Source organism: Synchiropus splendidus, chromosome 1 (assembly GCF_027744825.2).
Source record: "Synchiropus splendidus isolate RoL2022-P1 chromosome 1, RoL_Sspl_1.0, whole genome shotgun sequence".
Classification (NCBI taxonomy): Eukaryota; Metazoa; Chordata; class Actinopteri; order Syngnathiformes; family Callionymidae; genus Synchiropus; species Synchiropus splendidus.
Window position 1 is genome coordinate 23,997,174 of NC_071334.1, and position 11,192 is coordinate 24,008,365.

Genomic DNA, 11,192 nt, shown 5'->3' on the forward strand with positions numbered 1-11,192 from the left:
ATATTTAATGGCAAACGCGAGCGAACTTTATCAATGGCTGCTCGACACTATTTACGCTTGTTTGAATTGATGTTTAACAGCATTTTAGAGTTAATGCCAAATTTAGTAGTAGTAAAGTAAATATTAAACGTGTAAATCTAATTTACGACATCAGAAATACAGAAATGGCCCTAAAATAAATTACGCATGCGCAATGATGGGCGCTTTAAAATAAGTCTTGAGGAGGGAACATGGAAGCCGCTGCAGGTGAACTGGCATAACAGTCGAGGTGGGATTTAAAAACACTTTATTGGTACACGCAATGGAAACATGTCTCCGAAGTCGCGAGATCACGGCTTATTGGATCGAACGTGGTCGCTGTGACTTCTGGTTTAGCAGGACAATCATGCGTGGTAGCGGTAGCATGCTAGCTAGCTGTTATTGTTTTTCATGAATTGGTTCGAACCAAAATGGAGGTCGCGCTCAGCCGCTCCCGAGTCTAATGCTCGCTCCAGTTTGTATTCGAACGGCGCATATGTGGTGTGTGTTTGGTCTCGGTGGATTGTTTTTAAATATGCGCCGAGTTGTTTGTTCGCTAATTGTTGCTAATGTAGCTTAGCCCCAGATTCAACCCTCTGCGTGCGGAGTGTGGGGGAAAAAGTCGAACGCCTCCGTCACCTGTGGGTGCTCACACAAACGGCAGTTGCAGCGACATGGTTGTCAGATATAATGTTACTTTCTACGTTCTGTAGGTGAACGGTGAGAACATGGGCAGGCGTCGCTGGATGAGAAAGTGGTTCTGGTTCTCGCCATGAGCATGAGAGCGACCCCGTTCTGCAGCACCCAAGCAGGATTCAAGCAGGACAAAACCGACACATTTGGCTTCGACAAAACCCACGTCGGTGGAGCTACTGTGAGTCCAGTGAGCCGAAAGAGGGAGTCCTGCGATTTGGTCACGCATGCTGAGGACTTTCAGGCGACCAAGAGCAGATCCAGGGACATTGACCAGACTTGCATGAACAGCAAAGTTGCCTTTGCAGCCACAGTTGCTGAAGCACTTCCAGGCGACAATAACGCTGTGGGGGTTCTGTCCCCAGGCAGACCAATGGGGGGTGAGGGAACCCCAGTGAAAGGTAAACCCCTCTCTGTTGACAGAATGGATCAGATGGTACTGAACAATAACACCAAGGATGGCGAGGAAAGCGCTAAGGGGGTTGTCCCGGGGATCATGGGCAGCGCCTCAATTGAACTCTCATCTGAGGGCAAGTGGAAGAACATCAGGAAGACCCCATCCAACCCTCATACCCAGGCCAATTGCCTCCGCCAGATTCTGCTGCTGCAGTTGGATCTGATTGAGCAACAGCAACAGCAGCTGCAGGCCAAAGACAAGGAGATAGAGGAGCTCAAGACAGAGAAAGACACGGTACCATCCCAACACTTTTACTTTTGTTTTTGCCACATTTGAAAAACAACATTTGTACCCATTTTCATATACAATGAAAGTATATGGCTGGAGGGTGGACCCTGTATGAATCAATATTTGGGCACGGGTCATCACGAATAAATTTCTTTGATGTTGTTTTGAAGTCCACATTGTTGTGGGTTATGTGAGATTACAAAATGCAGAAAAACACTGACTAGACATACAGTTTGGTGCATTTGTAATTGGTAGCAGTCCATTGTGCTGCAGTATTGTCATGCAGACACAAAATTATGACACCAAGCACAAACGGCACTGCAGGAAAAGTTTTTTTTTTTCTTTATTTTTAAATATCTACGTTAGATCTGAAGAAGTGATTACAATTGCATGGATTTATCGATCAAGAAGACAGTCCATTATGCCATTAGACTATAAATCTTGTTCAACTAACTCTGGTTCGTTATGAACACCATTGAAGAGTTAATTAAAAAAAAAAAAAACGCATCAACGCATCAGAAGTTCTCAAGTTTATGCTGTTTGCTTATCTCTTAGCTGCGTGCTCGCATTGAGCGCATGGAACGGCGGCTGCAGCTCACAAAGAAAGATCCTCCACGTGACAAACGTCTATTCCAGCCTCTGGAGCCATGGACCCCTGACAAAGAAGACATGTGGGATCTGGAAGGGGACGACCCCCAACAGACTACGCCCTCCTCTCAGCACTCACTTAGCCGAGGGAGTAAAGTCAATAAGAGGTAAATGATCAGAATTGAGCATTGATCAGATTGAAACTTCATTTCATTGTTTTGTTATATGCGGGAGTTGAAGCAATTTTTGCATTTTTCAGGCATTTAGTATTAGAAGTTAAACTAAAAAAAAGAGTATCTGTTTTTAGTCATCAAAGGATTTAGAGCCTTTAATACTCTGACATCACAATGTCTCTCTTTCCTCAAATTAGGAAGCCTTGTTTCACTGATCCAAAAGTCCAGAAGCTGTCCCGAAGCAAAAGTGTCAAACTAAGCCCGCAAAAGCTGGATGTCCATCTGGGGTCTCCCCCCTCCAGGGAACTGCGGAGTAAAGACACTCCTGAGAATACTGACCTACAGATCAAAGCAGAGCCAGACCTTGGCTGCCAGATAGAAGATCTACCTTTCATGTCCACCACTGAGATGTACCTGTGCTGCTGGAATCAGCCACCGCTGTCCCCTCTCAGAGAGACCTCCCCCCAGAAGGAGGAGGAGGTGGCCAGTGAGTCCACTTTCCACAAAGACACTAAAGGTCTACTAGTTGTAGGAACCAACCTGTTTAAGCCGATTTTCTACTGTCTTTTGTTTATATTCATGAAGTGTTTAGATTTGTCTTGTGATGTCTTTATTTTTTTAAATTTTGTTAATTAATATATCATTCTTATTAAAACACATCACATAATGAATGGGTTAAGTTTAAGACAAGAATAATGCACATATAAGTAAAATACAAAACTTTCACTGTGTGATAAATTAATGGGAGACGATTGTTGAAATGCATGTTAAAATTGCTTTATGACCTAATGTAGTCTGACTCCTAAGAGACTGAAATAGCCATATGTATGAATGGATAAATGTCAGTGTAAATATATGTTTAATTAAACAGCCTTAGTGTTGGGTTAGGGTTAGTCTGAATGGTATTAGGAACTGAACTCTATGAATATTGAAGCGATAATGTTGAAGGTAATGATAGATGTTGTTCTGTCATGTCTCCATTAACTGTTCTGATGACACTGGTTTCATGATCTGTTTTATAAATTGCAATTTTTGTTTTCTTCCTCCTCATGCTTGGAAATCTAACAGTCTCGTCTTTCGGCTGCCTCACAGTTCCCTCATGGCGGGAAAATTATATTGAGCCGATGGAAGAGGAGTCACCATGTGACTTGCTAGAGGTGAGAACTGTGCAATGTTCAAGCTTGAACAAGCTGTTGAGCACTGTCCGTATGTATAGATGTTAGATGATGGCACCTTCCTGAAGCGTCATGCCAAACTGGAGTTGGATGAGAAGAGAAGGAAGAGGTAACTGTCACTTCCTCCTGGTGTCGACACATGTAGCTTTTGTCATCTTGTCACTTTCTAATCAACTATGCCTATATCCTCAGGTGGGATATCCAGCGAATCAGGGAGCAAAGAATGTTTCAGCGTCTGCAGCAGCGGATGAACAGGAAGAAGATTGTCCAGGAGAGTGAACCTGAGCTGTCATCCTTCTACCCCGACACTGAAGATGGTAAGAGTCGGACACCAACAGAGTTTTTAATATGTTCTGTTTTAATTGTAATCCTCGCCTTTGGTTCTCCAGTGGAAGCCATCGTGGTCACTCCCTTCCTGCCTGTTGTGGCATTTGGTCGACCGCTCCCCAAACTTACACAACAGTAAGTCCACTTTGACATACTTCTCTGGAACTGCCAGCATCAGTGCTGACTCTCATGAGGCACACCTTTTTGTCATGTTAATTTAGCCTTTCTAAAATGGTGGAGAGCAATGCATTCCACGACATGAGGAGTTGTGGGTGTTCACATCAACGCTCTATCCGAGGCAGATAGAGTGCCACTGTTGTCACAGCAGCATTTAAAGCATGCCTTTACAGCAGGATCTAAAGGGCTAAAGCTATTGGCGTGCAAGGCTGCAAATGCTCGAAGAGTCGGCATTAGATTGCACATACAGGGCTTCTTACACATTTCTGCAAGTTAATTCCTGAATAAATTCTGTGAGGCAGTTCTCAATGATGTTATATTGAATATATTTTCTTTTTTTTTTTTTATTGAATCATTTTTATTTGTCACAATAATATAATATATTTAACTAAAAATACCAGCCGTTGAAGGGTCTTCTTTGTTCTTAAATCTTCTGTGGTAGACACTGCTCATATACTGTCTTGCCTGATTTTTAAACCTGAACCCCCTTCCGCCTTTGCTGCAGGAACTTTGAGCTTCCCTGGCTGGACGAACGGAGTCGCTGTCGCATTGAAGTTCCCAAAAAACAAACTCCTCACAGGACCTGTCGAAAGTGAACAAAATCATCTGTTTACGTCACCCTTCAGGGGTGTCTGTTGTCATGGGCACGGTGGACTTTGGTTCTTTTCTTCCTCTTCTTCCATCTTAGAGAGCAAAGCGGTGAATGTTCCAGCAGAGAGGGAAATTCCTCAGACGTGTTTGACTTGTTTTCTTTGCTGCTTAAACATCGAGTCAGGCAGGATGTTCAGATGGGGCCTCCTGATAAAAACTGGATCATAAGCTCCAAGTGGATGTTGTTCTGTACCTCGGTGAAATCCAGCAGCGTCTGGAGATATTAGCATGATTGTTCAACAGTAAACTGTATTAAGCCGAATGCGGTTAACAACTATTTTGTGAGAAAGCGGGCATCTTTTTCTCTGCTGAAATCAAACTGCATGATGTCCCACATGTCGCATGAACTCGCTGCTTCCAACTTCATGTGGCTTCAATCAGCTATTAAACAGGTTCAAATCCTGCAGCCCAAAACCGTCAACTGGGTTTGAACAGAATAGAACACAAAAGATAGTTAGCTGTAGTCATAGCGTCTGCCAAGCTGTCATTTATCGAAATAACTTAAGAGTATCAGACCAGGACAGGTGGTCTTGTACATAGTTTCAACAAATAAATGTACATAGAAACATTGCTGTTATTTTTTTATTATTTAATGTTAGTGTCCTGTTCATTTGTTTTCATTCTCAAAAATAAAATAACATGTCTTCACTGTCTTGAGTGATGTTTGAGTGTAAATACATCAATGAGTGATGTTTTATTTTTTCTGTTCTGTTTGTTTCCATTCTCTTGTTTTTGCAATTTATGGTGAGAATTAGTCATGTAGTTCTCATACTCATAGCAGACAAATACCTTTGGGTGTGATTCCCACCTTTCAGGAAGGTCCATCCAACAAGCAATTGAATTGGATAAAAATATTTATTGAAATCAGAAAAAAACAACTTTGACCTGAAAACTGGGTATTGACATTTTGGTCAAGTCAGCTGATATAACAAAGTTCTCTTTACATTAATTAATTGAAGCTGTTACACACTCACACTCTGAATTTCTGTTTGCAATTCAAAAGAATGAAGCATGGTTTACTTTAAGATCATATTTAAAGTGAAAGTAGTGATGAGGCACATGCTTCCTGTATATAATCAGACTTGTGATTTCATACTTGGAAACAAAATGCTAAATGAGGTTGACAACCTTAAGTTAGTCTGCATCGGTCTAGTAGTGGCATCATCTGCTGATTCAATGACAAAAGACGGCTCTGATCCCCTGTAAATGATCCTTCCTACTTCTCATGCCGTCACTTATTTCATTTGGGCAGACAATGAACCTCGTGCCTTGTGTGTTGTAGTGTAATGCAGTTGTGTCTGTGTGGCCAATTGTGAAAACATATCACAGAGGCGCAGAAAATGCCTCTGCCAGCATCTGCGTTCTTGTGTCACTCGAGTACTAGTTCTTGGTATAATGGAGATGTTAAGTGTTGAACAGATCCAGCAAGTTCTCAAGATGATCTTGTATTGTGATTGACAGCTTAATATAGCTCCCCTGCACCTCAAGAATTATCTGGAAGATTAACCCACACTATTTTTTTTACAGGATACCAAATAAACAACCAGTAGGATATTTGTTTTTATAAAACATTTCACCAACCAAAAAACAAAATCTGACAGTGTGTGAATATGACAGCCTCAATGAAAAACGCTTTCAATCTTTTCGTAGGTTTTTGAGCCGCTCCTCAAGGTCTGCATCGGCATCAGCAAGTGCTGCTTGAGGCACTTCCTTCTTTCCACCTGCCACCGACAAACTTCCACCGGTGGCTGGAAGATCTGAAAGCAACATGATCACAGTTGTAAGGGGACTATTGTCTTGTGGTTGTGTTTCAATGTAAGGACTGTTCTTACTTGACAACTCGTCCGACAAATTGAGACCCAGCTCATCCAGAACCTGAGTCACGATGGCGTCACTGTAGAAGAATCCCGGTAGAAGGTAAACCACAATATGTTTCAGCAGTCCACATATAAAGAGTTACTTTTAGGTTCAGAGTTTGGCAACGCCTACCTTTCCTCCTCATCATCTTCATCTCCCATTGCGTCATCAATGGCATCATTCATCATCTCCTCCTTCATGTCCATGATCTCACTTTCCTTCTCAAAATCCATCATGATCTTCTGGATCTGAGGAAGCTTTAGCTGTAAGGGAGGGGTAAGAGTCAGACCAATATCTCTTTAAACAACACACATGCACGCGGCAGACCGGCTGTCTGTCCATGACATACTGACCTGTCTGTTCATGGTGGCCATCGCTTTGGTCACTCCCTTCATGGCCTGGGCCATGCTGTTGTTTGACTTCAGGGTCTGGATCTTCAGACTGACTGCCTGGATATTAGCTTTCATCATGATGAACTTCTTCACGTATCGTCTGGTACGCACCAAGTCCTTGGCCATGATCTTCACAGCGTCCTGAAATGGTCAGGTCAGAAGAGGAAAAAATAAAGGAGTCAAGGAGGAATTCGGTGGATGCAAGCAAAATTAGGGGTAAGAAAATAAGGAAAAATCTGGTGAAAGGGATATTTCAAAAAAGGTTTTGCTCAAGGAGATCAATATATAAAACTGTAGAATGGGAAATAAACTAACAAAATCCCACCAAACCATTGAGCTGTCCCCAGGCTAAAAGGAAGAAATTATACCATTTGTCCCTGCTTGGCCATCTTCTTGATATCAGCGATGATCTTCTTCTCCTGTTGCTCTAGTTTAGTCCGCTCTCTGTCCAGTTCTCTCATGGCTTTGTTCAGAGCTCGCTGGTTCTGACGCAGCATCTGCTCTGGAGTCTTCTTCTTTCCAAAAAGCCACTCCATCTGAAATCAAGGAGACAGGTAGTGTGAAGATCTTTTGTCTTCCAAGGCCTTCGGATCCAATTAAATCTTTACCACTGTGTCTTCACTATTATTCCCCTTTACTCACTGCATCGTAGCAAGCCTATATTTCCCCTTTTCCAGACCCATTTGGCTTGTGAAGTTCTGCTTCTGTGACTTAGCCTAGTGACATGACGGTGCGAGTGATATTACATAGTTTCATTTCTTTTACCATCTTTATGTCTCATCGAGCCAGCTGGCCAGGGGTGCCACCAAAAATCAATTAATTGCATTCCCGACAAGAGTGCAAACACTGCTTTATGAGTTTGTGAGAGACCCTACAGAAAAATGTATTGTCATTTGACCATTTGTATTAAATTATAAGATCAAAGTCCTTTGTTTGAAGATCAATGGAACACGCTTTGATCATGGCATTATAGTCGATGGAACCATATTGATACTTTCAGAAATTAAATATAAATAAGAGGATTATTATTATTGTTGACAGGTACTTTGGGGTTGGATTTTAGGTTGAATATTTTTTCAGACTAAATAACGTTAACAGAAAAAAAAACTTATAGAATAATAATAAAAATCATAAAATATTATTACATTCACTGTGGTAATCTCAGGCATATTCATTAGGCAGAGTAAGTACCGTACGTATTTCTGGAAGTCGACACATGCATACTTGATAATTAGTACATAGCATTACACAATGAAAAGAGGACACCACACCTGCAGAAGAGTTTAAGCTTCAATCCAACCATTTTACAGTAGTGGAGGTTTAATCCACAAACAACAAAAATCAGTAAAAACCCTTCCCAGATTTACACCAATGTCTGATCCATTGGAGGCCTGCTAAACAAGCACTTGTGTCTTCAAATATACTCTGGCTGCTAGTGGAAGCCAGACAAGGGAGCGGACAAGTGGTGTCATCTGGTAAAATGGCAGGTTGAAGACGACACCAGTACTTTCATGCTCAAGTACTGCACCCTGAATGTGCTGTGAAGATCTGATACGTGCAGGTAGACCACCTGCTGTCGTCAAAACGCAAGATGATGAGGGCATGAACTTTTGGGGTGGGAAGGGGCATCACACAGTTACTATGCTGCTGACTAGCAACATTTCTAATCTAAGGCAATCTAATCTAATCTAATGAACCTAGATGCAGCAAGAGGGTATGTATCGGGTGTCGTGGAGACCAGAATCCTTCCATTGCATAAAGGGGTAACCACGGAGTGATAAAGTGTGATATCAAGTCTAGGTTTAGTCGGCCCTTCGCTGATAGCTTAGCAAATGAACTTACAGGAGAAACTTCAGCAGCTGGTGATAAATGGTTGAATTGATTTAGTCATTAGTCACATTTAAGGACAAGATGTGTTCAGGTATCAACGTAGTTTAACACAATGGTGTGATAAGAAGTTTTTTTTTTTTTCAATGGTCCAATCTCTCGACTGCCTCCACAATGCTCACACTTTTTCCCATTTGGAGTTTATTTATTTTTTAATTAATTTGTTACAGTCCATGGCATATATTGAATGCATTTCCTGATCATATTTCTAAATTGGCTCATTTTTTGGTTCGTGCTTTTAACATATCAGCTTTACACTGTGTACTGCGTTAGATATATATCTAAATTGTTCATAAATGAAACTAAATAAATGAAGCTTCTACAACATAAGCAATATTGGGCGCGGTGACTCATCAAATATATAAGTCAAATAAGTTAAAATGAAAAAATAATGTTTATCGGCTCAACTATCGTAAATATTCGCCTCCCGTTAATGTGTGTTGATTTGAGAACGGAAAAACGCTCGTGAGTGTCATCAGATGTAGAAAAACAGCGTTAAATGGAGTCTATTACTCAGCCGTAAGTTATGTGACAGAGGCCTGATTCAGTATCGTCCCAGCCGGGCTCATCCACCAGCTTCGTCGCCCCGCCGCCAGAGCCGACATCCCCACCGCTATTCTCACCTTGAAAAACTGTCGCCCCGGATTAGTCCCGTCAGTGGACGCTGATATAAAATATCAGGGCCGATTGATTCTTCACTGACTGACGATCTCCAGAAATATTTGTTTTCGTTCCAGGCACTTCCGTGTTGCGATAGTTTCACTTCCGGGAAGTGACGTACACTAAAATTTTAAAGGTAAGACCAATGTAAATTATTTGACGACTCCCTGAAGAGGTTGGGCAAAACGCTATCAGCCGGAAATACCAAAGCACCTCAATTTTTATATCTTTTTTATTGCAAATACACGATTAAACTGTAACAGTTATTTGTAAGCACTCAACTTTTTTCTTACATTACTAGCTTATGCTTTTATTTTGTTGTTCAGTATTTAGCCACTGAGACACATCCTGCTTTTTCACCAGGGGCGTTTGATGGAATCCGACATGTGCGTTGCTTACTGAAGGTGGACTTTGCGGAGAATAATATCAAGCATATTGTTTTTTTAGTTGTTATTTTTTTATTTCAAAGACCTTTCGAGTGTTAGCTGTTGTAACATGTTAAACCGGCGTTTGTTCATACGGACTCTGCAGAATCCGCCGTCTGGGCCAAGTGGATTATTTTGGGTACATTCTGTGCCTAGGTCCGAGTTTTTCCATGAAGTTAGTGACACTACCAGTAAGAAAATAAGACAACGCAACAAATCAGATGGCTGGAAAGAAAAAGCCGCTCAGAGGAAAGTCCAGAAGATCCAGAATCAGTGGAGTACACACAAGGTCGGAGTGTCTTCTGAAGTCAAGAGACTTTCCGAGGAGGGCCAGTCTGTCTCACACAGAGGCAAGTCCCAAGTGGATGTTAAACCGTACCCCTACGAGGCAGTGTTTGGTGTGGTCCCGTGTCTTCTGGCTCTGACTCAAGGCCGGAGGAAGATCTTTAAACTCTTTGTAAAAGACCAAGTGGACTCTCAGAGGACATCCGTCCTCCAAGTGTGTCAGGAGGCCCATCAAAGAGGAGTACCAGTCCAGCGTGTGAGCAAGGGGGATCTGGAACGGATGAGTGCAGCAAAGGTCCATCAGGGGGTGTGTCTCAAAGCCAGTCCCCTAAGCTTTCTAACTGATGACGCCACAGAAAGTAGGACGGGCAACAACTACCCTCTTTGGCTTGTTCTGGATCAAGTCCAGGACCCAATGAATCTGGGTGCGATCTTACGCTCTGCGTACTTCCTTGGTGTAGACCGTGTGGCCAGCAGCATTCAAAAGAGTTGCCATTTGACCCCAGTGGTCAGCAAGGCGAGCTCAGGAGTGATGGAGGTTATGGGGGTGTACGGGTATGAGAATTTACAGGACCTGGTCCAGGAGAAGTTGGCACGAGGCTGGCATGTGGTGGGAACTGTTGGAGCTGATGCACAGAAAGTCCAGACTCCTGTGGTCCAGTGTTCAGACTTTCATATGACTAAACCCACCTTGCTGCTGCTTGGTGGCGAGGGGCAAGGATTGTCTCTGAACTTGCTCAAGTTATGTCACACCCTTGTCACCATCCCAGCGGGGAGAGTGCTGCTGCCGGGGATTGACTCTCTCAACGTGTCTGTCGCTGCAGGGGTTTTGTTGCACAGCCTATTGCGGTCCAGAACCAGAGCATAAATGGCCTGCAGCCAGAACTAAATTAATACGTGATTGCAGCTGACAGCCCATGCAGGTTTTTGCCCGACATCTTAAAACAACAAGAGGTCCTCGTGGATTGGTTTGGAACCTCCACAATGTGTGTGATAAGGCTTTGTGACTGGAATGTACCTATGGATGATTGGACCAATAAACCGACATTTGTAGAAAATCGCCTGCATTCAAATGTATTTAAATCTGGAGTTGTTACACGTGAGTGATGGAATTAAAGAACAACAAAACACCTGAACCGGAAAGTGTGTCACTGTTTACTTTTTTTTTTAGATCGGCTGGGCCCATAAGAGCCTATCCA

At 42.5% G+C, this 11,192-nt stretch overlaps 3 protein-coding genes across 7 annotated transcripts; 2 read left to right on the forward strand and 1 right to left on the reverse strand.

The window, feature by feature from the left end:
* Positions 1–175: 175 nt before the first annotated feature.
* On the forward strand, positions 176–5,136 carry msl1b (MSL complex subunit 1b). Of its 4 annotated transcripts, none has more exons than XM_053871812.1 (9): positions 176–268; positions 732–1,402; positions 1,952–2,151; positions 2,355–2,674; positions 3,226–3,314; positions 3,374–3,441; positions 3,525–3,649; positions 3,722–3,794; positions 4,342–5,136. In XM_053871812.1, the coding sequence occupies exons 2-9, from the start codon at positions 791–793 to the stop codon at positions 4,430–4,432; spliced, it is 1,578 nt and encodes a 525-aa protein (XP_053727787.1). In that variant the 5' UTR covers positions 176–268; positions 732–790; the 3' UTR covers positions 4,433–5,136. The 4 variants fall into 4 exon arrangements, with proteins under 4 accessions (XP_053727787.1, XP_053727796.1, XP_053727806.1 ...); XM_053871821.1 differs by having other exon boundaries at positions 3,250–3,314; XM_053871831.1 differs by having other exon boundaries at positions 2,355–2,644.
* Positions 5,137–5,328: 192 nt separating this feature from the next.
* On the reverse strand, positions 5,329–9,394 carry chmp2a (charged multivesicular body protein 2A). The gene is made up of 6 exons (XM_053872038.1): positions 9,247–9,394; positions 7,105–7,272; positions 6,698–6,877; positions 6,477–6,607; positions 6,320–6,381; positions 5,329–6,244 (listed from the first exon to the last, which is right to left on the reverse strand). The coding sequence occupies exons 2-6, from the start codon at positions 7,270–7,272 to the stop codon at positions 6,123–6,125; spliced, it is 663 nt and encodes a 220-aa protein (XP_053728013.1). The 5' UTR covers positions 9,247–9,394; the 3' UTR covers positions 5,329–6,122.
* On the forward strand, positions 7,787–11,116 carry mrm1 (mitochondrial rRNA methyltransferase 1 homolog (S. cerevisiae)). Of its 2 annotated transcripts, none has more exons than XM_053872012.1 (2): positions 7,787–8,297; positions 9,647–11,116. In XM_053872012.1, the coding sequence occupies exon 2, from the start codon at positions 9,779–9,781 to the stop codon at positions 10,859–10,861; it is 1,083 nt and encodes a 360-aa protein (XP_053727987.1). In that variant the 5' UTR covers positions 7,787–8,297; positions 9,647–9,778; the 3' UTR covers positions 10,862–11,116. The 2 variants fall into 2 exon arrangements, with proteins under 2 accessions (XP_053727987.1, XP_053727988.1); XM_053872013.1 differs by having other exon boundaries at positions 7,793–7,919.
* The last annotated feature ends 76 nt before the right edge of the window (positions 11,117–11,192 follow it).